The sequence below is a fragment of the Pristis pectinata genome, chromosome 44, assembly GCF_009764475.1.
Source record: "Pristis pectinata isolate sPriPec2 chromosome 44, sPriPec2.1.pri, whole genome shotgun sequence".
Classification (NCBI taxonomy): domain Eukaryota; kingdom Metazoa; phylum Chordata; class Chondrichthyes; order Rhinopristiformes; family Pristidae; genus Pristis; species Pristis pectinata.
The window spans coordinates 1,713,351-1,741,167 of NC_067447.1; the positions used below are offsets into that span (position 1 = coordinate 1,713,351).

Below are 27,817 nucleotides of genomic sequence, written 5' to 3' on the forward strand. Positions count from 1 at the left end.
GGCCACCAATAATAACAAAGCGTCCCCGGAGGGCGGGATAATGGGCTCTCTCCGGATACCGTTCTTTTGGTCACTTTGCTGAGGACAGTGCGGTTGGAATTTAATAATCAGCGGTCGCCCTGATGTACAAACGGGACTGATCAGTTAACCTGTCCGTCACTGTTTCATCGTGTTAATTTTGCGTGATCGGAAATAAACCGTGAAGTTCTGATTTTGCCCACAAAATAAAATGTTGCTGAGTGTTCAGGTTATCGTTCCGATGGTGAAATCACCGAACAGTTGCCAGTTCCTGACATGGTGTATGATCTCGGATGATTTGAGAAGAAAATGTAACTTGCTTCACACAACTTTGGGGAGTCCGGGATGAGGCTCCGGCCTCTAATATTCAGTCTCTGCCCTCGAGTGCCAGACTCCGCGTGGGAATGGCTTCTCTCCGTCTCCTCTACCGGATCCCCGCTGATATCCCAAAACCTCAATCAGAACATTCCTCAACTTCCCACATCCCAGTGAAGACAGCCTCTGTCTTAATCTGCCCGTACAATGTAACTCCAGGATGACTGTGGTCAGTCCACCCTCCCCTCACTCCGAAACCGGTCTGCACCTCTCTGGGTTGTAGAAACCGCTCTCTGTGCTACAGGGATGGGCACCCCAGGGCTTTGTATCACCGAAACAGAGCTCTATTCCATCCACAGCCCCTGAGACACGGACAGCAGTCTTCCTCGGCCTTGCTGATAGATTTCTGTAACGGCTCAGTACATGTTCAGAATCAATGTACACGGACCTCCAAATCGCTGTCAGACTTTGCTTCTTCCGACTGTTCATCACCTGGGAAGACCGATCCGGCTTTGGTCCTGGGAAGTTTAAAATGGAGCTGCCCTACTGACATTTAAACCGATTGAAAAGACCCGGGCTCTGGCCCATGAGCTGTGGAGCCAGAGATAACAATGTGATGCTGGCGGCTGAAAGGTTGTTGCCGGTGGCAGGGGTGTGTTGCTAATTGAATGGGATGATGTCCCGGAGGGGCTCAGTGGTCTGGGAATGAATGTCCTGCCCTTGTCTCCATGTGTGACAGGATCAAAGGTTTGAATATTCTCCCTCTGTCTCCGTGTGTCTAAGAGGATCGAGGTATTGAATGTACTCCTCCTGCCTCCGTGTGTATAACAGGATCAAAGGGTTGAATACCCTCCCTCTGTCTCCATATGTGCAACAGGGTCGAGGGATTGACTGTCCTCCCCCTGTCTCTGTGTGTGTAACAGTACCCAGGAATTGAATATTCTGACCCGTCTCGGTTTGTGTAACAGGGTCGACGGATTGAATGTCCTTACCCTGTCTCGGTGTGCGTAACAGGGTCGAGGGATTGAATGACCACCCTCTGTCTCCGTTTGTGTAACAGGCTCGAAGGGTTGAATGTCCTACCCTTGTCTCTGCGTGTGCAACAGGGTCGAGGGATTGAAATTTCTCTTCCTGTCTCCGCGTGTGCAACAGGGTAGAGGGATTGAATGTTCTCCTCCTGTCTCCGTGTCTGTAACAGGGTCGAGGGATTGGATGTCCTCCCCCTTTCCTCGTGTGTGTTAGAGGGTCGAGGGATTGAATGTCCTCCTCCTGTCTCCGTGTGTGTTATAGGGTCGAGGGATTGAATATCCTCCCCATAACTCCGTCAGAATGGACTTTATTCAAAATGAAAATATGTAAAAAGGATGTAAACATGTAAAATACAAAAGTTTAACATTCATGCTTGTCACATTCCATAGTGTAAAACCTAAAGAGAAAAAAAAAATCAAACAAAAACAGCATCGTTGCCCTAAGGAGGCTCGCTGAGGCGAAAACCCTTTCATCGCTCCAGGATATTCCCCACCCAAATCGGCCTTTCCATGTGCTGTAACTGAATGGGCCTAAACTGTGGTCCTTTCCCACATAGCGTTTGCATTGGCTGCACCGAGCTTCAGTGCGTCCCTCAGCACCTACTCCTGCAGCCGGGACTGCGCCAGTCGGCAGCGTTCCCTTTCAGACATCTCGCTTTGCTGGGAGACTAACAAGTTTCGGGCAGACCAAAGGGAGTCTTTCACCGAGTTGATGACCTTCCAGTAGCACTTGATGTCTCTCGGTGTGTGTCCCCGGCAACAGCCCGGAGATCAGAGAGTCGTCTGTCACGCAGCTGCTGGGATGAACCGGAACACGGGCCCTTGTATCCGTATCCACACACCCTTTGCAAATTTACAGTCTGCAAACAGGTTGCGTGACCGTATCCTCGCACCTTCCACGCCCCTCACCCCCGGCAGCCTTCCCGAGGGCAGCGTACGTTGAGGGTGATGTGTTGTCTGTAGAGGAAAGCTCTGACTTAGAGGGCACCTCTAACCGCTCCAGAATCCAGCGTCTGCAGCATCATGTGTCTGCAGTAATATGTTTGTTGGAAGCTGGAGACTCGCCGTCAGCTGGCTGTGTCGCCATTCGATTTGCACTATGGTGTGTCTGTTGATCCCTATCTCTCTCTCTACTCTCTCTCTCTCTATCTCATTATTTCTCACTCTTCCTCTCTCTCTCTCACCTCGATCTCGCACCTTCTCTGCTCTCTCTCTCTCTCACTCTCCGCTCGTCTCCGTACCCGATCTCCTTCTCTCGTCTCCCTCTGCCTCCCGTCTGCCTCGGCCTACTTTCGTGCTCTCATCTCCCTGGCCGACGTTCTTTCCTTCTTTTTGTGACCAAGGGAGACGCTTAAATCCCCATTTTAGCTGCGCCAGGCAGGTAATGTGATGGAGAACCCCCACTCGGAACATCTTAGCAGAGTCAGCTGGATCCTCACCTCCAACTGTTCCGATCCCGGTCCTAGCCAGGCCCCCGGTGACAGCTGGGGTGGCAAGCAGTCTACTTCCATTGACTGAGGATGCTCAGTGGTTCCCTGGATTTTAACAGCGCTCGCAACAGGAACAGAACAGTCGAGGAGACAACCCGCCACCAATCCGGCAGCGGGAAGACTGCTCCTTGGTCGAAGTGGGACTGCGTTCCTGCAGCTGTGGTGGCTGGAGCTCGGGAGAACAAGCAGTGGATAACGGTTCGCTGGGTGGTTCCGCGTCTTCTGGCCACTGCCTCCTGGCCCCAATGGTGATTCTTTCTCCGAGGGCGGGTAATTAGAAGTCTATCGTTGGATTTTATGGTGAATTGTATCATCGGCACAATTTCCATCAGGCCCAACGTATAGATTTGTTTCCCCTTCAGTTTCTCCGCCTCTCCAGTACCTTAAATAGATTCTGGGTGATGAAGCTGAGAGGGAGGCGGACAATCTGATGCCGAGCACGGTGGAAATGTCTAGCCAGCTGAAACTTCACTGAGGGCGAGCTGTCACTCGGTCACGGCTGCCACTGCCAGAGGGGAAAGGTAACATTTCCTTGTGCAACAAACAGAAGGACCGGCTGGGGAGAGGGCAAAGCTTGACTTACTCTTGTGTAATGCAGGTGATGATACTCTCGCAGGTGATGATGTGACAGCGGGGAATAACTTTGGGATCAGTGACCATCATTCCATCTGTCTCTGAAGCGTAATGGAAGGGAAAGAACTGGTCCACAAGTTCGTTCTAAATGGGGGCAAGGTGAATTTTGACGGTATGACACAGGAGCTTACAAAGGATGATTAGAATAGTTTGCAGGGAAAGGGACCACAGGTAAATGGGAGGCACTTAAAGGTGATATAGGGAGAGCTCATGGTGTCCACGTTCCTGTTAAGGTGAAGGGCAGGGCTGGTAGGAGAATGGAACCCTGGCTGATGAGGGATATTTAGGACCTGGCCGGGCAAAACCAGGAGTCATGGGTCAGGTACAGGCATCGGGGATCGTGAATCCCTGGAGGAGTATAAACGATGAAGGAGATTACTGAAGAAGGACATCGGGGGGGGGGGGGGGTGGTGGGAAGAAAGGGCGGGATGTGATAACCTTGGCAGACAAGGTTAAGGAAAATGCAAAGAGATTTACAAGCACACTAAGAGGAAAAACCTAACCAGAGAGAGAATGGAGACAACCCCCCCCTCCCCACACACACACACAAAAGACCAAAAGGGACACCTTTATGTGGAGAAGCAGGAGATGGGCAAGGTCCACAATGAATATTTCCCCTTTGGTTTTACCGTGGAGGAAGACATGAAGACTTCGAAACGAGGAAAAAGTAAATGGGGAGGTCTTGAGGATGGTGCGCATTAGAGTGCAAGGGCTGCTGGACACTTTGAAATGTATGTCGTTAGAAAGTTCTCCAGGCTCTGACAAGGTGTATCCAAGACCACTGTGGGAAGCTGGAGAAGAAATGGTGGTAGCCCCAGCTGAGATATTTGCATCACCGTTAGCCACGGGTGAGGGGCCGTAGACTGCAGGGGTGCGAAAGTTGTGTCTTTATTTAAGAAGGGCGGCAAAGAAAAACCTGGGACCTCCAGGCCAGAAGGTTTAACAGATGTACGGTAAGTTACTGGAGAGGATTTTAATGGATAAGATTTACGTACTTCTGAAAATACATGGGTTAATTAGGGATAGTCAAAATGGCTTTGTGCGTTGGAGCTCATGTCTTACGACCTTGATTGAGAATTTTGAAGGGATGAGCAAGAAAGTTGATGAAGGCAGGGAGGTAGACGCAGTTGATACGGATGTCAGTAAACATTTTGGTGAGGTTCCTCGTGGTAGGATTCAATGGAAATTTAGATCTCATGGAATCAGGGAGAGCTGGATGATTGGATACACAATTGGCTTGATGGTAGGAAGTAGAGTGTGGTAGTGGAAGTTTGTTTCTCGGACTGGAGGCCCGTGCCTAGTGGAGTACCTCAGGGGTCGGTTCTGGGCCCATTATTATATGTCATCTCTATCAGTGACTTGGATAAGTATGTACAAACCACGGTTGGTAAGTTTAATGATGAAACTAAAATAGGTGGTGCAGTTGGCAATGAAGAAGGTCGTGAAAAATTACGGCGGGATCTTCATCAGCTGAATAAGTGGCCGATTGGAAAATGCCAAGTGTTGCATTTTGGAAAGACAAATTCAGGTAGGATTTCCACAGTGAACAGCAGGGCCATGGGGAGTGTTGTAGAACAGAGGGACCTTGGAGTACAGGGACATGGTTCTCTGAAAGTGGACTCACAGGCAGAAAGCGCGGCTAAAAAGGCTTTGGTAACGTTGACCTCCAGAAGTCAGGGCACTGGGTGCAAAAGTTGGGTGATTATGATGCGGTTGAACAGGACGATAGTGAGAACACACTTAGAAGTTTGGAAAGATGTTACTAAACTGGAAACTGTGCATAAACGAGTGACACGGATGTCACCAGGACTTGCAGGACTAAGTTACACGGGGGGTTTGGACAGACTAAGGCTTTATTAGTTCGAGCGTAGGACAATGAGAGGTCATCTTATACAGGTGCATAAAAACATAAGGGGTATAGATGGGGTGAAACGTACACAAAGCGTGCGAGATCTGTGCAACCTGCTGCCAGAGGACGTGGCTGAGGCAGGTACAATAACAACTTTCAAAAGACAGTTAGGCAGGTGCATGGACTGAACATAGAAAATAGGACATTACAGCACAATACAGGTCCTTCAGCCCACAATGCTGTGCCGACATTTTATCCTGCTCCAAGATCTAACTAATCCTTCCCTCCCACACAGACCCCTTCCTCTATCATTGATGTGTCTAACTAAGAGTCTCTTAAATGTCTCTAATGTATCTTCCCCCACATCCTCTGCTGGCAGTGTGTTCCATGCACCCATCACTCTCGATGCAACAAAACATACCTCGGACATCCCCGTTATATCTTCCTCCAATCAACTAATATATATGTCCCCTCGTGTTATCCATTCTCGCCCTGGGAAAAAGTCTCTGACTGTCCACTCGATTTATGCCTCTTGTCATCTTGTACACCTCTATCAAGTCAAGATTGGTAAGGATTCGAAGGCTCTGGACCAAACACTGGCAAATGGGAGTATATTGGTCGGCATGGCTCATTGGGGACGAAGGGACTGTCTCCGTGCTGTATGAATATGTGACTCTTTGAAGGTGAAGTGACCAGATACTCTGTGATAAGCCGACTTGTTTCCAGTAAGTGATCAACAGACTGACGGTCAATAACATTCTTATCTTGCTACACATGTTCGCTAATTCTCAGGAGTTTGGTTGCAGGAAGTTACAGTCACGGCCCAGTTACAGCCCTTTTACAACCCGCACAGAGGATTATTGTTGAGGACGAGTTTATAAAGATTCCGATGCCCGGATCGGTCCGGCTCCCGGATGGAGGTGCAGAGACCGAATCTGGAGAAAGGAACAGCGAGTCTTCAAAAAACAAAGATCGTTCCGAAGAACTAACACTCCGCTGTTTCACGCTGCCCTCTCTTCCGCGGCTTATGCTTAGAGAGCTCACAGCGACCTTTGCCCCCCACCGTCACTGGGGCGTCGTCTGACAGTAAAATGGCGACATTAAGGTGAAGAGTAAACGGAACTGCCAAGGCCACGAAACAGACAGAACCCAGCTGCCCGCCGCGAATCTCCCTGGACTGTTCCAGGTTGCAGATGGATGAGCTGAGGGAAATGTAAGATTGACATTATGAGCAGAATTCGTGATTTTAGATTGAATTCTGTGTTAGAACTATTTTGTCTTTGAATGAGAGTGATTCAGTGCAAGAACTGCAGCGGTGAACAGGGTGTGGAAAGTATGTGCTGACGAGGTTAAAGTCCTGTTTGTCGATGTGATAAGGAAATACTGTTTACCCAGGGAGTGTCCGTTTTCCCGTGAAGGCTCACACCGCTGACTTACTCGGGCTGACTGGATCGAGAATCCGGAGTTTAGCAGAAGGTAAGGAGACAGAATATCCCGAGAAAAATTATGGTATTCTTCCAACCGAAACTGCCAATGTGGACCCCTGTGGTGCCGTAGAGTGAGTTGATCAAAAAATGGAATTGTGACAAAATAACTGAATAAGTTAGAATCGTTCGGCGTATAGGAGGCTGAGGTTGTGACCTTACAGAAGTTTATCTATCATGAAAAGTTGTGTGTTCGCATTCTTTTTCCGAGCTTCGGAGAGTCTAAAATTTAGAGGGCATAGGTTTAAGTGAGGGGATAATATTTAAAAAGGGACCCGAGAGGCACGTTCTTGCACACACAGGCTGGTGGGTGTTTTTAAGGATCTGACAGAGGAGGTGATTGAGGCGGGTAGACGTGCATTCAGACAAGTACAGGGACAAGGAAGTTTTACAAGGATAGGGGCCAAATCCAGGCAAACGGGACTAGGTAAGGAAGGCACTGTTGTGGGCATGGACGTGTTGGGCCCCTCTGGCTCTGCACGAGAATTCACTGAGAATTACATTCGAACAGCTCTCAGCAGCAACTTGATGCTAAAAGGCAGGTACTGGAGTGAAAAAGTGGACAGCATTTTTATTACGATGCCCGTTCATATCAAGAGGAAATACAACTAATCGCATAAGATGTCATTTTGCATTGTGAGAACGCGGGATATTGAGGGCTGTGCAGCTTCTAAATGTAAATTCAAAATACACTATTACTTTTCATACTTAACGTTTCACTCGGAGGTCACACTACCCTCCCTTCTGCAGACTCTGCCCAATACACCCATACCGATGGAGAGGCAGGGACAATACCAACATTTACATCACATTTAGACAAGCAGTTCCGTCTGTGTCTGGCTGTTGGTGCACTCGGCTGTGTCGTGCTTTTCCCGTTTGAGTCATCAGCCCCCAGCTGATTGTGGGGAAGTCTTGATGGGGTCAGTGGGGCTTGACCACCTCTGGCCAATGTTCATCCTTTCATTGAAACCTGTTTGGATTAACACATGTTGAGTGATTTAGCCGGGCAAAGAAGGAGACGTCGCGGGTTTCACCGCAGAATTAATAACAGTGAGATTTGCACACCTCCTCTCCCTCCTCCCCTGGACCTCTGGATCAGACAGGTTGAATTCCCAGTAACATATCCAGTTATTTGATTTACTTCTGTCGAAGAGACGCCGTTATGTAGATCTGGAACTGACGATGGATTGCGTGAATGGCTGAGGGGTGAGAGCTTTTGGGAACTGACAGTGAAGAAAATATGATCAGAAGATAGGTTGGACCATGACCCTTTGGTATTCCCACCCCCAGAGAGCTGTGGAGGTGGATGCACTGAAGATATTCAAGCCAGATTGTCAGACAGTTCAACTACAAAGGTGCCAAGCAGAGAGTGGGGAAGTGTGGCGGGGGTGGGGGTTTGTCCTATAATTAAAGCCTGGAACCTGCTGCCAGGGAAACAGTTTAAGAGGCCCTTAAGTAAACACAAATTTGACAGGGAAAGGAAGGATTAGGTTAATTGGGCTCAACATCATGGACCCTAGGGCCTGTTCCTGTGCTGTTTAATTTTCTATGTCATATGGATCGTGTGCAAACAGAAGAGATTTAGTTTAATTTGGCATCATGTTCAGCACACACATGGTGGGCCTAAAAGCCTTTTCCTGAGCAGTACAGTTCTATGTTCTGTGAATGGCTGAGGAAGTAAGGTCTATATATTCTTGACGTTTAGAACAGCGAGGGCTGATGTCGAAAAACATCCCCTGGTTGCAGAGAAAGGTAGATGTCGAGATGTTCGTACTGGTGGGAGAATTTGAATTGAAGGGATACAGTGAGATGGCGAGCGAATCGTCAGTTGAAACTGAGGTGTGGAGGCACGTCTTTCAGAGGGAGGTGACTCTCTGGAATTCTCTATCCTCGAGTGGAGTGCAATCCGGATCATTGGGGGTATTTGATGGTTTTGGCAGTCCATGGATCTGAGAGCTTTGGGAACTGATGTGAGCCGAGGGCAGGTTAGTCCGCGATCTTATTGAATGGCGAGGTGGGCTTCAGGGACAGAGTGACAGACTCCTGCTCCCATGTTCCATGTTGTTATTGCAGTATGATCACCTCCCCTTCCAACTGCCAATAAATAGATCCCAACCTGCTCAGCCTCTTCATATGTGAACCCCCTCATCCCAGGATTGAACTGGTAAACTTTTGCACTGCCTCCAATGTGAAGATATTGTTCCTAAAATATAGAGACCAAGGTGGCCCCAAATGCTCCAGTTGTGTTCTCAGAGCACCAGGTGAAGTGGCATTAAAAACTCCCCTTTCTTTCGTGGCCCGTATTCTTTGCAATATAGGTCTACATTGCACCGGCCTTTCTTATCAACTGCTGTATGCCCATTCAAACTATGTTTAAGACGTTGGAAACCCCAGATTCCTTGCCGCAGTTTCACTTCACTTGAACAATATCTTCACGTTTCTTCATTGATACATTGATAACCTCACCCTTTCCCACATTATACTCCACCTGTCAACTTCTTGCCCCTCAGCTACCCTTTCTTTATCTATTTACTGCCTCTTTATGACCAACACACAATAACCCTCCCCCAACCCCACGCCGCCAGTATCTCCGTGTCATCATTAAATCAGGTAACATGACACTTGGCCCCTTCTCTCTGTTGGAGGACAAGACTTTGTGTTGTTTATTAACGTTGAGGGAGGAGTCTCCTGATGTCTGTGTGTAGGACCTTGCACAGTGATCTGGGCCGAGAGGCGTTGGCCCATTCAGTGCAATATTTTTTAAAAATATATGGATGAAGACCTTATTTTGTGATTGAGTTGAAGAAATTAGACAAGAGGGTTTCTCCACAAAATTCAATAGTAGATGATTTCATTGCCCGCCCCCCCACCCCGTCCCGTGCTTTTTTGAGGAGGTATGTTTGCAGCAATGTGCGTGTTTGACGGATCTGCTTCTGGAGCTGTGACACTGCTCAATATTCTTCAAAGCCCGAACTGACGGTGGATTCACTGAATGACTGAGAGGTCTGATGTTGTAAATGTGAACATTGGAATTGCTGCTTCACAGTTCGAAAATGCGGCTGAAGGTTCAATGATGACCTTTGTCACACTGAGTCTCGGGGACACGTGATGTACATTTTGTTATTTCCGTTTTCAGTTATTTTTGATGAGTGACTTCCTCCATTGCCATGGTAACAGCCTGCTTGAGCTGCAAGGAAATGTTACACCCTGTTACTGTTCTCTTGGCCCTGCGCCTGAGCAGAGAGAAAGAGCAGACAATAGAGCAGATGGAACACCGAATGCAGGGGGAAACGCTGCTTTGATAATTTGTTGAATTGAGTCACAATGCAATACAGCACAGGCACAGGCCCTTCGGCCCAGATAGTCCATGCCGACTCCGGTGCCCACCCACCTAACCCCAATTTACTGCGTTCGGCCCATTTCCTTCCGGGTTGCCTCCATGTACCTATCCAAGTGCCTTTTCAATGATCCCATTGCCCAAGCCTCAACCACTTCCTCTGGCAGCTCATTCCACATACTAACCAACCTCTGCGTGTAATACTTGCCTCTCAGGTCTTAAGATATATCCTCTCTCACCCTAAATCTGTGGCCACCAGATTTGGACTCCCCTATCCTGGGAAAAGGACTGTTACCATCCACTTAATCTATGCCTCTCATAATTTCAAACACTTCTTTGAGGTATCCTCCCATTCTACTACGTTCCAGGGAATAAAGATCTAAACTGGGCAACCTCTCCCTATGGCTCAGTCCCTCCCATCCTGCCAACATCCTCGTAAATCTTTTCGGAACTCCTTCAAATAAAACCTTGTTCAAAATTGTTGAAGGTACACCAATTTCCGCCTCACCAACGATTTATACAACTGCAACATAATGTCTCACCTCACGCTTTAAGGATCTGATATATGACATGGGTCTTGTACCTGAATACAGAAGTGATGAACGAACAGGGCTGAGGGCGGAAGAGCAGCGTTTACCTGATTTATTTCTCATCTCTGGATGTCCGAAATAATTCGCATCAGGTTGATACATGAATTTATCAACATCAAATTCCACCTCCTGCAATAAACACAGACAATACTGTAAGCCTTCAGCAAGTCAGGAGATGGTGCGTGACCCCATTGGTAAGACAAGTTTTACCCGAACGTGTACATCATTGTCTGATTATCCTTTTGATGTTCTGTTTACAGCAGAGCAGCAGAATCCGTGAACACCGGTCACCACAATGGCTGAAGGTGCAGACAGGGGAGGAGATCCAGTGACGACAACAACAAGGAAGGACAAGGGTGGGTGAGAGAATTCTGATAAATACAAACGTCCTGACATTGGGTCCGGTTCAGGTTCCCGGACCTGCAGCTCACAAAGGAAGAGGGGATGGGCTGAGGGGCGGTGAGCACAGTTAGAAGGAGCTCTGTAACAGATCTCTCTCAGTGGGCAGTTTCATGGGCGTAGAGGTAGTGATTGGGGAGCAGGAGGTCACTGGGAATGGAGCGGCGACAATGGGCCGGTCCGACACAGTCAATGGGAGCAGCTGCCAGAGGGAGAGAAACATGAGAGAAATGGGACGTGTTGAAAAGCGAGATTGTAAGAGTTCAGAGTCAGCCTGTTTCTGCAAGTAGAAGAATCAAGGAATCTGGTTAACAACGGAGATTGAAGGTTTGGTGAGGAAAGAGGAAGAGTATGTCACTGGAAAGACATTGTTGTCGCGTGAGGCCATTGTGGTTTTTCGGGGATAATGGAGAGAACAAAGAAATGAGAACGGTGTAATTGGCGATGAAACTCCCTTGGGAAGTATGTTTAAGGAGAATTGTAAAACCTTATTAAAGTACATTGGAGCAGATGAATGAGTCAGTCCTCTCAGCGACCAAAGCGACAAGAAATCGTTGACCACGTCCTTCGAGGTTCATTAGAGAAAACGGAGAGAACAAGGTAATTTGGAGGGTGGAAGAAGTCATGGTGGACTTGGGAATCCGGATTAAAGAGAATCGTAAAACCTAAAACAAGTATATTGGAAGCAATCATGTAGCTACAGAAGTATGGTCCCGTCAAGGACCAAAGGAGTAATAGATACGTGAAGGCGGGGTAAATGGGCGAGGTCCCAAATGAATAGTTCTGATCGGTATTTACCAGGGCGAAGGATGTGCAGGGTTGGGGGAGGGATGTGCGGATATTCTGGACCATATCTGTATCAGGAGAGAGGAAGCGTAGGAAATATTGGAGCACATTCAGGTGGATAAATCTCCATGGCCTGATGAGATCTGACCCAGGATGCTGAAGAAACAACGGAGGATATTGCTGGGGCTCAGTGGGCAATTATTCTACTTTTTCAGCCACAGCTGAGGTGCCAGAAGACTGGAGGACACCCCATGTTGTCCATTTGCACAAACAAGGTAGCAGAATAAGCAATAGGTCGGTGTTACTTTGTTCTTGCTTGTGGGGTATAATCCCAGTCAGAGTGCCTGAATCATCTGCAGCATGGCAAGAAAGGCCTCCCATTCGTCAGTGCCTTCACCCACCATATAGGTTTAATCGGTAAGATGGTGCCTGTCCTGCTGTGTTCTCTGTGAGTGGGCATGTCTGATCACCCGCTATCGATATGATCACCCTGTAGGTGACCCAGTTAATAATCACCAACGTTGTCCCCTCCAGCATTTGCTCACCCAGTGATAAGGCTCACCTCGCACTCACCCATTCTGCACCTGTGTCTTGTTCAGTTCTGAATTACTCTGCTGCAACCTGCATTTCCTGAGTTTTCAGGCGGGAAATTCATTCGGATGCAGAATTTTTTCAAGCGAATCTTACCAGCCTACCCAAGGGAAGATGATGAGATTACAGGATTCACAAGCCGAAAGCAAGATCGTATTGAGAGCACTGGTCCTGTCTTGGTAGATCTGTCTGCAGGGAGAAGAGAAAAAATTCAAACTGGAGGGAGTGGAGAAAGGAACGGTGATCAGGTCGCTGGAATCTAGCCAATTGAGCAAGGTCATATTGAGAGAAGTGTCCCTGTGGAGGGTGATCTGTCCTCAAGGAGAAGCGACCAATGTCAGACCCGAGGGAGTGGAGAGAGTGACTGTGATCTGGTCCCTGGAATCTCACCAACCGAGGAAGGTCGTATTGAGAGCTGTGTACCAATGGCTTGCGATCTGTCTTCAGGGAGAAAAGAACAAAGTCAGACCAGAGCGAGTGGAGAGAGAGACGGTGGTCAGGCCCGTCGCTCTGGTCCATGTAAAGCGACTCATTCCCTTGGAGTCTCAGTAAACAAGGAACTAACAAGCTTCGACCAGGTGACGGGTACAAGCGATTGGTGAGGCCGCGCCTGGTGTATTGCATGGAGTTTTGGTTACCCTCTTATAGGAAATATCCCATTAAGCTGGAAAGAAGACAAAGAAAATTCATGAAAATGCTGCCATGACCGAGGGCATGAGTCATATGGAGAGACTGGGTAGACTAGGACTTTGTTGCTTGGAACGTGGGAAGACTAAGGGGTGACCTTGCAGAGGTGTATAAAATCATGAAGGCCAGAGATTGGGTGAATGCACTCAAGTCTTTTTCCCAGGGAAAGGAACCATAAACTAGAGGGCACAGCATTAAGGTGAGAGGGCAAAGAATTCAAAGGTTTCTGAGGGGCAAATTCTTACGCAGAGAGTGGTCGGAATGTGGACTGAGGTGCCATCGAATGTGGTTGAGGGAGGTACGATGACAAAGGTTAAAAGCCGCTTGGACAGGAACATCGGGAGGAAAGGTTTAGAGGGACATGGGCCAAACGTAGGCAAATGTGATCAGCGTAAGCGTGCAGTTTGTTCGGCATGGAACAATTAGGCTCAAGGACCTGTTTCCGTGCTGTATGACTCCGTGCCTCTGCAACTGGAGCCCAGAGCCTCACAGGGAGACGCGGGGCAATGGTCTGTGCAGACGGAGGGGAGATAAGGGAGGTCTGGACGGACTTTTCCGGAGTCGGTGCTGCAAATACTCGTCAGTTGTTGGTTTAGGGTGTCATTGAATTCAGTTGGTTGGATCCGTCAGTGACGTTTGTTTCCTATCTGCCCCTCCCCGTGAGAGGTGACACCATCATGAGAATCTTTACCCTCCCTGCATGAAAAATGCCTCTCTGATGCCAGAATCACAGACCTGAGCAACCTGTGAGAATTGCCATGGTCACGACAAGTATCCCTGTTTGAAAGGACGTCTCCAGACGTCACTAATGGCTGAAGTAAAAGTCTGGAGTGTAGTTCCCTTTGACAGTAAGTACCTGGGAGTTATGCACCGGGTTGTTCAGAAGGGAAAGAGGAAGCAGAACGATGACGGGCGGCATGTTACACCTGGATTGGGAGAAATTCACAGAGGGAAGGCTCACTCTCCTAAAACACAGGAGACAGAGGGAGAACGAGGGGGTGGAAGGGAGGTCTGATGGCACAGCGGGAGGGGTTGCTGAAACTTCCCATCAGTCTTTCGTGGAAAAGCCGAGTAGTCTGGGCCTGTATTCATCGGAGTCTAGAACAAGGAAAGGTGACATTATGGAAACTTGATGGACTCTGAATGGGATTTAACAGTGGGAGTAGTTGGGACATTTTTTTGCAGTTGTATGAGCCGTCGATGAGACCGCACTTGGAGCACTACGTTCAGTTTTGGTCGCCCCTTTATAAGAAAGAGGAGGTTAAACTGTAAAGAGTACAGTGAAGGTTTACGAGGATGTTGTCAAGACTGGGGGGCCTGGGTTATCAGGAGACGGTGGGCAGGCGAGGTCTTTTTTTTCCTTGAAACGTAGGAGAATGAGGGGAGACTTCATAACAAGGACATTATGAGAGACACATCAAAGGTTGGCGGCAAGTGTTTTCTCCTGGATAGCAGAGTCCAAATCTAGGGGAGCAGTGGTTTAGGCTGAGAGGGGAAAGATTAAGAAGAGACCTGAGGGGCAACTTTTTTCACACAGAGAGTAATGAGTATATGGAGTGATTTGCCAGAGGAAGTGCTTGAGACAAGTACAACAGCATTTACGAAACACATGGATAGGCACATGGAGAGGTGGGTCTTGGAGGGATACGGTCCGAACGCAGGAAACTGGGACTAGCTGGGTGGGCACCGTGTTCGGCAGGGACTGGTTGGGCCGAAGGTCCTGCATCCGTGCTGTATTGCTCTATGAATCTTCCCTCCAATATTGTGTACATTTCACCAGGTCACATGTACGAGTATCGACAGGTATAAGATGTGAAGAGGCAGGCGCGATCTGATTCGCTGTGATCAAAGCCGGCTTTAACGTGAGAGGTAACATGTTGACCCTTGAATTGAAAAAAGACACAGCAAAAGCCGCATGTGAGGCATGCGGGGAAGTGGCCGGCAACCTGCTGACACGAAACTCCCGTTTTTCAATGGAAAGTGTGAGAACATCCCAGAGAGAAAGTTGCTCATGAGTGTGATGTTCTCCCTTATCTTGTTCGCAGGCCCAATGCCGACAATGAACGAGCTCTTGGAAAAGTGGGATGATTCCCAACTCCTCCAATTGACAAATCATTATCGGGAGAGACTAGAGCAGGCGATCGAAGAAGCGGTGGACAAAGTCGGCTTCGTTTTAACATACAAACGACTTTTCAGCGTCGAAGACTACGCGGTGAGTTGGAGGGAGATGGGTCCTGTGGTTACTTTATCCGAGCGTTGCGGCACTCTCCGAATAACACATGTTAGAACTGTGACATACGATGGGCAAAATATCAGACCCACAAATGAAGAAAAGGAAATGTACATTTGCTGGAAATCTGGAAACAGCTGGTAATGTTCAGCAGCTCAGGCAGTGTCTGTGGAAAGTGAAACCCAATGAACACTTCCGGTCAAATATCCTTGGGTAGAATTGGGAAAAGGAGAAAGACGTGAGTTTTAAGTTGGAGAGGCGGGGAAGGGATGTCAGGACAAATGGGAATATCTTTGGTAGGGTGACGCCAAGTGAGACCATTTACATAGAAACATAGAAAACCTACAGCACAGTTCAGGCCCTTCAGTCCACTAAGCTGTGACGAACATGTCCCTACCCAAGAAATTACCAGGCTTACCCATAGCCCTCTATTTTTCTCAGCATTCAACAATCTCTTAAAAGACCCTATCTTATCCGTCTCCACCACAGCTGCCAGTAACACATTACACGCACTCACCACTCTGAGTAAAAAAAAACTTACCCCTGACATCTCCTCTGTACCTCCTCCCCAGCACCTAAAATCGATGTCCTCTTGCGGCCACCATTTGAGCCCTGGGGAAAAGCCTCTGACGATCTACATGATCAATACCTGTCATCATCTTCTGTGCCTCTGTCAGGTCCCCCTCATCCTATGTCGCTCCAAGGAGAAACGGCTGAGTTCCCTCAACCTGCTTTCATAAGGCATGCTCCGCATTCCAGGCAGCATCCTTTCTATGGATTCCACATCCCTGTATTGAGGCGACCAGAACTGAGCACAGTACTCCAAGTGGGGTCAGAACAGGGACCTATATAGCTGCAACAATACCTCTAGGCTCCTAAATTCAATTCCCTGATAGATGAAGGACAATACGCCATATATCTACTTAACCACAGAGTCAACCTGCGCAGCCGCTTTGAGCGTCCTATGGACTCGGACCCAAAGATCCCTCTGATCGTCCACACTGCCAAGAGTCCTACCATTAATACGAAATTCTGCCATCATATTTGAACTACCAAAATGATCCACTTCACACTTACCTAGGTTGAACTGCTTCTTCCACTTCTCAGCCCAACTTTGCATCTTATCTGCAACCTCTGACAGCCCTCCAAACTATACACAGCACCCCCAACCTTTGTGTCATCCGCAAGCTTACTAACCCACCCCTCCACTTCCTCATCCAGGTGGTTTATAAAAATCACAAAGAGCAAGGGTCCCAGTACAGATCCCTGGGGTACACCACTGGTCACCGACCGCCTCGCAGAATAAGACCCTTCAGCAACCAATCTTTTGCCTTCTGTGGGCCAGCCAGTTCTGGATCCACACTGCAATGTCCCTTGGATCCCATGCCTTTTTACTTTCTGAATAAGCCTTGTATGGGTTACCTTATCAAACGCCTTGCTGAAATCCATATACACTACATCTACTGGTCTCCCTTCACCGATGTGTTTAGTCACATCCTCAAATAATTCAATCAGGCTCGTGAGGCAGGGCTTGCCTTTCACGACGCCATGCTGACTATTGCTAATCATATTATACCTCTCCAAATGTTCATAAATCCTGCATCTCAGGATCTTCACCATCAGCTTACCAACCACTGTGGTAAGACTCATTGGTCTATGGCTCCGTGGGCTATCACTACTCCCTTTCATGAATAAGCGAACAACATCCGCAATCCTACAATCTTCCGGAACTTCTCCCGTCTCCATCGACGGTGGATAATGTTTCTTTTTCTAAGTTATTGTGTTGACAATGCCAGGGCTGTGGAACAAACCCTGCAGGTCAGGCTGCACCAACGGAGAGCGACAAACTGAGCTGCTGGAAATGTTCACAGCCCTGATATTATCAACAATCCATCACTGATGGATTGCCTGCACTAAAAACGACCAGTTGTGATACAGGGATAGCGTGTTATTTAAAATGGAGACGTCCACTTTGAGTCCGGGCCTTGTCTGCAACGGACCCAGGTGTCAGTGGGAACGTTTCGAGACTGTGCGGGATGGCATAAGCAAATAGGTGAGGGTAGACGTTGAAAAACGTAAAGTTGGGAAGAAACCGGAATCTCAGCGTTGCTCCTGAGAACTGAATACAGTTTTTCCGCACAGCGATCACCGGACCTGTGCTCGGTTTCTCCTATGTGGAGACTACAGTGCACGGTGACATGCCCTCGCCTGGTTTGAGTGCAATTGCTGGTTCTTCAGGAAGGACGATGTTTCGAAGGGAAGAGGTGAAAAAAGTGCAGGACTCCAGATACTGTTTGAGAGTGAACACTCTCGGTCGAATAGAAGGGCATTTGCAGTGGTATGAAATTGGATTTGTCTCGAACGAACTGGGTAAATAAGCTAACAGATAAGTCAATTCAACAACACTTCGTTGTTCCAGATTCCAGCATCTGCAGTTTCTTTTTTCTCCTCTGGAAAATGTCACTATTTTGTTGAAGAACGGAGTAAGTCAAAACATGGAATCCATACTTTAATATTCTATCGTTGGCGAGAGGATTGAGTCTATATTCAAGGGAAAAAATAGCTCAACATTCATGGAACAATCTGTTCTAACCAAGTGAATATGGTTTCATGAAAGGCATATCACGTTTCACAATTTCCTTCTGGTTTTGTAGATCCATAGGTGGATTAAATAAGCCAATAACACCGCATCCCTTTTGCCTGCACATGGTCCGCATCCCTCCATTCTCTGCACAGCCATGTGCCCTTCATGTCAGACGGACTAAAAGAGTGCCACCTCGTGTTCAGGGTGTTCAGCTCGATGAGGGCCCAGCGACCGTTCTCACTGCTCAAGTTGTCTGGCAGGTACCATCGCTGAGCAGTTCCTCGTCTTCTCAATTTACGCGGTTCGTTCACTTTGCTATTCTTTACAGGGAGTCATCAAACGTGCAGAGAGAGGAAGCCGTGCGGCCGATTCTAAACTTCTGCTCAGCCTGGTAATTGAGAAAGATCCCCAATCCCGAAGGCGGATTTGGAAATGCTTCGTGAAAATGCAACACATGCTCCCAAAATTGGACAAACTCCTCGATGAAGTGGAGAAACAAGGTTCTGTGAAATCGGGCGCTGAATTTCATGTTAGATGCAAAATATTCGTTTTTTTTAATTCAGGAAGTAACTCTTTCCTTGAACTAATTTCAACAGGTTCTGATCTGATGAAGTCTTTGAAACACATGTACTTTGTTCCTGAATTGTCTGAACATTTGAAAGGTATGTAAATACGTAGTATTTTACATTCCGCTTCAGAGAAACGTAATGCCTGTTTTGTCGCAGCTGGAGAAACGTACACAGGAGATAAGGAGACGTGGTTTCATCGGATGTGGGCAACGGTAGGTGAGAGGTGCGAGGGTTGAGCTGGAACACTCTGTGGGCAAAGGGCTTCTGATGTTGCAGTTCGTTCGTATTTCTTCATTACACACCCAGAACTACATTCGGTTCGGCCCCCGGAGCCTCTTACACCAATCATGTTCACCGACTGCAGCTCAGCCTTTGAACTCTATTCTCCCATCCCTAAATTTTGTCAACATAAAAAAACCGAATATTTCTATTGTTGGAGATATTCGACTCCTACACCAGGAAAATGGACCCTTCGGCCCAATATTTCCATGTAGCCCAAGGAGCCTACCCGAGCCAGTCCCATTTGCCTAAGTTTGGCCTTTAACACTTCCTCTGACAGCACGCTCCATTTTCCTACCACCCTCTGGGTGAAAACTTCAGTGACATCTGCAAAGCTACGAACTATCCCACCAACATAATCACCCAAATCGTTGACTTTGATGACAATCAACAGTCCAGCACCGATTCCTGCGGCACGTCTTCAGTCTGAAGAACAAACTTCCGCTACCACCCTGTGACTCCTACCACCAAGACAATTTGTAGTCCATTTGGACAGATCACCCAGTATCTCATGTCATCTACATTTCAGGTCTGTTCTCAGCTGCGGTAAAATCTTCAGATCTTTCTGCCTTTCAGCTTTTATAATTTCTGTCTGTATCGTACATTCCATCGCGAAATCCATCGATCTATCTATCTATTTATCTATCTTTCTATGTATCTATCTACCTCTCTGTCTATATGTCTGTCTATCCGTCTGTCTGTCCGCCTGTCTGTCTGTCTGTAGGTCTGTCTGCATGTCTGTCTATCTCCCTAGGTCTATGTCGATCTGTCTGTCTATCTACCCATCTATCTATCTACCTCTATCTATCTGTTTATCTGTCTGTCTGTCTGTCTATCTATCTATCTATCTATCTATCTATCTATCTATCTATCTATCTATCTATCTATCTATCTATCTATCTATCTATCTATCTATCTATCTATCTATCTATCTATCTATCTATCTATCTATCTATCTATCTATCTATCTATCTATCTATCTATCTATCTATCTATCTATCTATTTGTATTTTCTTGTTCTTCGCTATTTCCTCTCTTTTATTTGTAAGCAGTCGTAGTTTGCATTACCGTACACAGTTTTGCCCATTCCTTTATCTTGTCATATCTGACCGACATCCTCAACACTCGACAGTGGCAACCGAGTTGTTCAGTTACATATTTTGATAAAATCCATAACCTTGCTATAACACTGGTAGAATCCATCACTGAGCTGGAGGATAGTGACATGACCAAAGAACCAGTACATTTCACAAATGCATTCAGCTGGAAACAAAGATTAAACAGAACATCTGAGCTGCTCTGAGCTGCAGAGCAATAGTGTATTATGAAGTGGTAAAATGATGAAGTAATACCATAGAACCCTATAACAGTACAACACAATACAGGACCTTTGGCCCACAATGTTGTGCCGGCCTTCAAACTAAGCCTGAGACTATCTAACCCCTTCCTCCCACATATCCCTGTATTTTAAATTACTCCATATGCTTATCGAGCAATCTCCTGAATTTGACCAATGTTCCTGCCCCCACCACCGCCCCAGGCAGCGCATCCCATGCCCCAACCACACTCTGGGTAAATAAATCCTCCCTCTGATATCTCCCTTGAACTCCCCACCCATTAGTTTAAAGTCATGCTCTCTTCCATTGAGTATTGGTGCCCTGGGAAGGCGCTGGCTGTCCACTCTATCTATTCTTCTTAATATTTTGTACACCGAAATCATGTCTCATCCTCCTTCTCGCCAAAGAGTAATGTCCTAGCTCCCTTAGTCTCTCCTCATAATGCCAGGCAGCAGCCTGGTAAATCTCCTCTGCGCCCTTACCAACGTTTCCACATCCTTGCTATAATGAGGCGACCAGAACTAGAACTAGACACAATACTCTAAATGTGGTCGAACCAGAGTTTTGTAGAGCTGCGTCATTACCTCGCTGCTCTTCTACTCGGTCCCACGACTTATGAAAGCTAACATCCCATAAGCTTTCTTAACTACCCTATCCATCTGTGAGGTAACTTTCAGGGATCTGTGGAGATGAACCCCCAGATCCCTCTGCTCCTCCACACTGCCCAGATTCCTGCCACTAACTCTGTACTCTGCCTTGGAGTTTGTCCTTCTGAAGTGTACCGCCTCACGCTTATCTGAATGAACTCCCATCTGCCACTTCTCAGCCCAACTCTGCATCCTATCAATGTCCGTCTGCAATCTTCCACATTTCTCCACACTATTCATAACACCACCAACCTTTGTGTCGTCTACAAACCTGCGAACCCACCCTTCTACCCCCTCACCCAAGTCATTAATAAAAATCACGAAAAGCAGAGGTCACAGAATCAATCCTTGTGGGACAACGCTTTTCACAGCCCTCCAATCAGAATGCACTACCTCCACCACAACCCTCTGCTTTCCACAGGTAAGCCAATTTTGAATCCACACGGCAAAGCTTCCCTGGATCTCATGCCCTCTGACCTTCTGAAGAAGCCTTCCACGTGGAAACTCGACAAATGCCTTACTAAAATCCATGTAGACCACATCTACTGCACTACCCTCATCAATCTGCCTGGTCACCTCCTCAAAGAACACCATCAGGCTTGTGAGAAATGATCTGCCTTGCACAAAGCCATGCTGCCTGTCCCTGATCAGACCCTGATTCTCCAAATCCCCGTAGATCCGATCTCAAAGAATCCTTTCCATCAGATTGCCGACCACAGATGTAAGATTCATTGGTCTATAATTCCTTGGACCATCCCTACTAACTTTTTTGAATAAGGTGACAACATTTGTCACCTTCCAATCTTCGGACACCATTCCCGTGGACAACGAAGACTCAAAGATATTAGCCAACGGTTCACCAATCTCCTCCCTTGCCTCGCCGAGCATCCTGGGAAATATTCCGTCAGACCCCGGGGACTTATCCCATGGGAACATATTAACACATAGCAATATTGTCTCTTCTGTGAGTCCGTAAAGCTAATTTCCAACTCTACTTTCCATCTCACCTCATGAAAGGCATTCAACAGAAACACAAGGAGACCCTGAGGGCACAAACAGAAACCGTGAGAGTGAACACGTTCCTGACGAGGGAGACGGTGAAGGAGTTCCAGCTGGTTGATGGATACGCTGAGCTCACCGTCATTTCCACTATTCGATATCGGAGACTTGTGGAACATGAGCTGCTGGCAAGAGGCCGCGACCATGAAGTGTGGAGAAAGGAACATCTCGGCGGAAAAATGGAAAAAATCCGAACTGATCAGTTTTTCCAGAGCAGCTTTACACGGAGGAAATCCAAATCTGGGAGTTCGGCAGCAGTGGCCGGAGTCCCGGGAATCGGGAAAACAACCATGGTGCAAAAGATTGTTTATGACTGGGCCACGGGGAAAATATACCAACACTTCCAGTTTGTCTTCAGCTTCAAATTCCGGGATTTAAACACCATTAACGGCAGAATAAACCTGAGAGAACTTGTTCTAGATCAGTATCCTTACTTTGGGAATATTCTGGGAGAGGTCTGGAAGAATCCTGAGGGATTGTTGTTTATATTCGATGGTTTGGATGAATTCAAGCACACAATCGATTTTGCTGACAGGCGGAGAGACACAGAACCCCAGCACATGTGCCCAGATCCCGAGTGCTGGTGTGAAGTGTCTGACATTGTGTACAGTTTAATCCAGCACAAGCTGCTCCCGGGGTGTTCAGTGCTGGTGACCACCCGTCCCACTGCGTTACATTTATTGGAAAAGGCGAAGATCAGGGTCTGGGCTGAAATCTTGGGATTTGTTGGTGAGCAACGGAAGAAATATTTCAGCAGGTTTTTTGAAGATCAGACCGTGGCAGAAGCTGTTTTCAAGCACGTGGAGGAGAACGAGATCCTGTACACCATGAGCTACAACCCCTCCTACTGCTGGATCCTTGGTCTGGCACTGGGCCCCTTCTTCACACAAAGACACAGGGACCCGCAGCGAGTTCCCAAAACCATCACCCAACTATATTCCTACTATATTTACAACATCTTGAAAAACCACAGCCGTCAGATTGGAAGTCCCCGTGATGTGTTATTGAGGGTTGGTCAGATGGCCTTCACAGGAGTGTCCAAGAGGAAGATTGTATTTACAGATGGAGATTTGATCAAGTACAATCTGCAACCTTCCCAGTTCCTGTCCGGGTTCCTGATGGAACTTTTGGAGAGAGAGGATTCTGCCCGGAGTGTTGTGTACACATTCCCACACCTCACTATCCAAGAGTTTGTAGCCGCACTCGCACAATTCCTGACTCCAGATCCGGGGGATATCCTGAAATTCCTCACTGAAGTCCACAGCGAGGAAGATGGACGATTTGAGATAGTTCTCCGTTTTGTTGCTGGTCTCTCCTCTCCAGGGTCATCTCGGGGCCTGGGAGAGTTTCTGAGTCCATTTTCCCATCAAGCAATCTGCCGAGTGATTGACTGGGTGAAGCAGGAGGTGAAACGTCAAATTGGAAACACAGAGAGTGATGCTGGTAAAATGAGCCTCCTGAACTCACTGCACTACCTGTTTGAGTCTCAGAATCCTGGACTTGCTCAGGCCGCACTGGAATCTGTGGAAACACTTTCATTCAGTGGATTTTCCTTGACCCCGATTGACTGCGCCGTCCTGTCTTATGCCTTTGGGTTCTGTGAAGCAATAAACCTCCTCAATCTGTGTGGCTGCCACATTAAGTGTGAAGGGCTCCAGCGGCTGGGACCCGGGCTGAACAAATGCCGGGAGTTGAGGTAACTGTTAATTTATTTCTGTCTCTGAATTGTAAAACTGAATTGGAAAAGGAAGTGTTTGGATGAAACTGTAGAAGAGCAGATTGTGAAGAATTGTGACAAATAACCAGAATATCGGTCACTAATTCTGCAAGAATTGGGGGTTCAGTGTTTCCTTGTGAAGAGATGTTGGATACTTGATCAGATCGGATGAATAGTGGTGTTTCTCACTGGCTGTGACACGCCCGTTGACCATATTCCTTCTCACTGTCACTGACACCCAGACAGATACTGACTGGGCAGACGCTGTGTCGGAGCTCTTGCCAGAGAGGGATAGGAGATGGTTACCAGTGTGTCATTGGGAGGGAGATAAATGTCAAGGCGGATCTCCTCCCCTTCTCTCCCTTCTCTTGTGTTAACACTCCCCCACTTCTGTGGAATCCTTTCTCACGCAATCCATACCTCACCTCTGTGGGACTGTCCTCACCCTCTCCCGCCTCTGTGTGTCTCTGCTCACTCCGCCAACTTGTAGGACTCTTTCAGCCGCCCCTTTCACATCAGGAACATTTCTCCATTGTTAGTGAATGAGACAGAATGTGAGGAGGTAACAGGGGTTACACCCACAGACTGATTTACCAGTTTTCAGCGAATACCCTGGATTTGGGCAGTGAGCGTCATTCAGAGAAAGGAAACGCCGGTCAGTCATTTCCTGAAGGGTTTAATATTTCCTGAAATATCCGACGGAGAAATTCTGTCAGGCCCACTATTTGCGTTAGTTTGTTCCTCAATTGTTCTGTTTGTGTTTAGACTTGCGAGCAATGAACTGGGAGATTCGGGATTGAAACTGGTTTCAGCGGCTCTGAAGGACCCGGAGTGTAAAATACAGAGACTGGAGTAAGTAACAAACTGCGAGAGATTGTGTTTACAGTCACTGGGTGTCTGACACTGAACATTACTGTGGACAGTAATTGTGTTACTGAGAAACCCTGGGGATTTGCACCGTCTCCTGTCTCTCTGTGTCCCTCAACCTTGCTCTCTCTCATCTCCAGGCTGGGTGATATCGGTCTCACAGTTTCTGGTGCCGAGGATCTCGCGTCCGCTCTCAGTACAAACCGATCACTGATTGAGCTGGACCTGAGTTGCAATGAACTGGGAGATTCGGGAGTGAAACTGGTGTCTGAGGCTTTGGGGGACCCGGAATGTAAAATACAGAGCCTTGAGTAAGTACCCGACTGTGAGAGATTGTGTTTACAGTCACTGCGTTTCTGACACTGAACATTAATGTGGTCAGTAATTGTGTTACTGATAAACACTGTGGATTTGCACTGTCTCCTGTCTCTCTGTGTCCTTCACCCTCACTCTCTCTCGTATCCAGGCTGACGGGTGTCGGTCTCACAGACTCTGGTGCTGAGGATCTCGTCTCCGTTCTCATTACAAACCGATCACTGACGGAGCTGGACCTGAGCAGCAACGTTCTTGCAGACGGGTCTGTGCAACACTTCCGCTACCTCATTCTGCACCACCCGAGTCTGGAACGGATCCGGTGAGTGTTTGTCTTAATGTTTAATGATGAGACTCGATAAGATGAGATGAGGTATCTTTATTTGTAGCAAGTACATCGAAACACACAGTGAAATGCATCGAGTCTTCTGAGGGCATCCCGCAAGTGTCACCGCCCTTCCGGCGCCAACACAACATGTCCACAGCCTCTCACCCGTACGTCGTTGGAACGTGGGAAGAAACCGGAGCATTAGGAGGAAACCCACGCAGACACACGGGGAGAACGTACAAACTCCTCACAGACAGCGGCCAGAATGGAACCTGGGTCGCTGGCGCTATCATAGCGTTACGCTAACCGCTACACTACAGTGCCTGCGTCCGGTACAATATCAGTGGGTCTATGGGCCTTTCTGGTGATATTTGTCTGTCAGTGTTGAAATATGAACCTCAGTCCCCAGTTATTGACACTGTTGTGTGATCTCCTTGTTTCCTCTTTGTTCTTCACTCTGTTTCAGGCTGTTGGGGAATGATTTCAGTCGGACGGGGGAGAAGGAATTGCGGTCCCTGCAGGAGCCCAGACCCGGAGTTAAGGTGATCCTGCGGACATCTGACAGAGAAACGTCTGACCAATTTCCTGCCCTCCGCTTAAACTTCAACGCTCCAGGTTTAAACCCCAGCAGTTCCAAGCCCGGACTGGGGACGTTGTGACGTCAGAGGTGATCCTGCTGTAACATGATCCAACCTCCCCATCCCTGTCCGCAGGAGCAGCTACTGTCGGATAACGGGTCGGATGTTCTCCGGTGGGGCCCGGGAAATTACACACGAAGAGCCCAGGGTGGTGCTCAATCTGGGACACCAACTACCACACTGTTCCCCGGGGGTGGAATCTCCAGGGACACCCTCCTTTTGGATACGTTGCTGAGGACGATTATGCTGGAATTTTAATGCAGTCATTCAGCAGCCTCTGGATATGATGTTACTTTATCAAATTGTCTCCATGGTTGGGCATGGACCTGGCACGATCTCGGACACTGCTCTGTGGTGTAATTTTATAATCAGCAGTTCCCCTGAAATACAATGACAGTGTGATAAACGGGACTGATTATTAACGGGTCATTCGGTGCCCCAGGTTCTATTAACTGTGTTCAGAGAATTGTATCTTTTGTTGTCAACGGCTTATTTTTTTCTGCAAATTATAACTTCACGCTGTGTTTTTTACAACGACAGCCGTGAGATTAGTAAATGTTGTTCGGGTCACCGTCCACCGGTCATCCTCCACCACTTCCAACCCCCGGGCACACTCCACCCAGTGAGGAAGTGTGTCGGAGGTTCCGCACCGAAAGACAACATAAAACCCCACCACCCCGGCCCTCTCTTCACACACCGCCCTCACACATCTCCCACCTTTCCTCTGATTTAGTTTTTTACCGGTGCAAACAGAAAAATACAAACCCAAGCCGATCTGGATAAAGACGTTTCATTAAATTAACTAATAATATTCAGATCCGGGAACCAATTGTCGATAAACAGGCTTTAAGTTTACATTGATTTTGCTTCAGGAATGTCACTTTTGGTTTGATTTATGTTAATATCACACGTAAAGAGATACAGCGATAAGCTTTGGTGTTGCGTGTCATTCACACAGCTCAAGCCAGAAATAATTACATTAATGTAGCGGAAAGAAAACTGAATGGGAAATATAATGTTATATTTCCGGAGAAAGTGCAGATGCAGGTAGACAAAGTGCAAGGGTCACGACAAGGTACAGTTGGAAATCAAGAGTTCATATTTTAGCGTGTGAGAGGTTCGTTCAGGGGTCTGATAACAGCGGAAGAGAAGCTGTCCTTGAACATGGTCTTAGCTGTCCTCAAATTTTCAATTTTTTGCATTTTTTTCATTTTGAATCTTCTGCCCGATGGGAGAGGGGAGAAGAGAGAATGACCAGAATGGGAGCGATCCTTGATTATGTGCGTATTATGAAGGCAGTTTGGAACGAATAATACAACACTTTGTCACAAGTGACCAGTGGAACTTTGTTCTGATGAATCGTTATCGTTATGACGCCTTTTCATCTTTTTTCTCGCTCCGCAGTCACGAACCTGAGCATTTCAAGTACTTTTTCTATCCAATTTCGGACGTAAACACCTTAATTATTTCACGTTAGCCGTGCGAGATATTTGACAATAAATGCATGAACCCTCTGCCTCTATTAATGAGGTCCAGGATCCGGAATGTCGTTTAAATGAAAGGTGAATCCCCAGTTTACAGCCGTGTGCACACATTTACCCGGGGTTTCCCGTCCCCGCGTCCTCTTGGTCACTGCTGTGATTCTGATTGTGTTGCTATTTCTTGGTTTTAGAGTAAAATGCTCGTCTCTCCCTTAACGTTCATCTCCCTCCCATTTCTCCCGCCCCGATACCCAATGAAGCCTACCGCAATCCGACCCACTCTTCACTAAACAAGTGTTGTGACTGATGCGACCTCTAACGTGAGGTTCTGTACCCCGCGTCGGGTCATGGATCCGTCACATGATTTACAGCAAAGTTGGTGCCGTTCCCGGGGAAGAAAACCTTGTCCCTTCCACCAGATCGCTCAGTAACTGATCACCGTATCTCTCTGCTTCCTCTCGCGGGGACAGATCCCACATTGCCGTGGTTACACGGGCTAATCTGCGGTTGGTTTTGTTATTCACACAACATCTGCTGGATTAGGCGGGAAAAGGCAAAAGCT

At 47.6% G+C, this 27,817-nt stretch overlaps 1 protein-coding gene across 1 annotated transcript in view; it reads left to right on the forward strand.

The window, feature by feature from the left end:
* The window catches only part of LOC127566655 (uncharacterized), a 49,401-nt gene extending 22,134 nt beyond the window's left edge, over window positions 1-27,267 (forward strand). Inside the window, exons 14-24 of the mRNA XM_052009170.1 lie at window positions 2,221-2,295; window positions 2,911-3,121; window positions 6,729-6,809; window positions 15,253-15,419; window positions 18,350-18,521; window positions 18,618-18,683; window positions 21,871-23,608; window positions 24,395-24,481; window positions 24,637-24,807; window positions 24,963-25,130; window positions 25,603-27,267. Coding sequence (XP_051865130.1) covers window positions 2,221-2,295; window positions 2,911-3,121; window positions 6,729-6,809; window positions 15,253-15,419; window positions 18,350-18,521; window positions 18,618-18,683; window positions 21,871-23,608; window positions 24,395-24,481; window positions 24,637-24,807; window positions 24,963-25,130; window positions 25,603-25,795 — 3,129 coding nt within the window. The 3' untranslated portion in view covers window positions 25,796-27,267. The remainder of the gene's footprint in view (window positions 1-2,220; window positions 2,296-2,910; window positions 3,122-6,728; window positions 6,810-15,252; window positions 15,420-18,349; window positions 18,522-18,617; window positions 18,684-21,870; window positions 23,609-24,394; window positions 24,482-24,636; window positions 24,808-24,962; window positions 25,131-25,602) is intronic.
* Window positions 27,268-27,817: the final 550 nt, after the last annotated feature.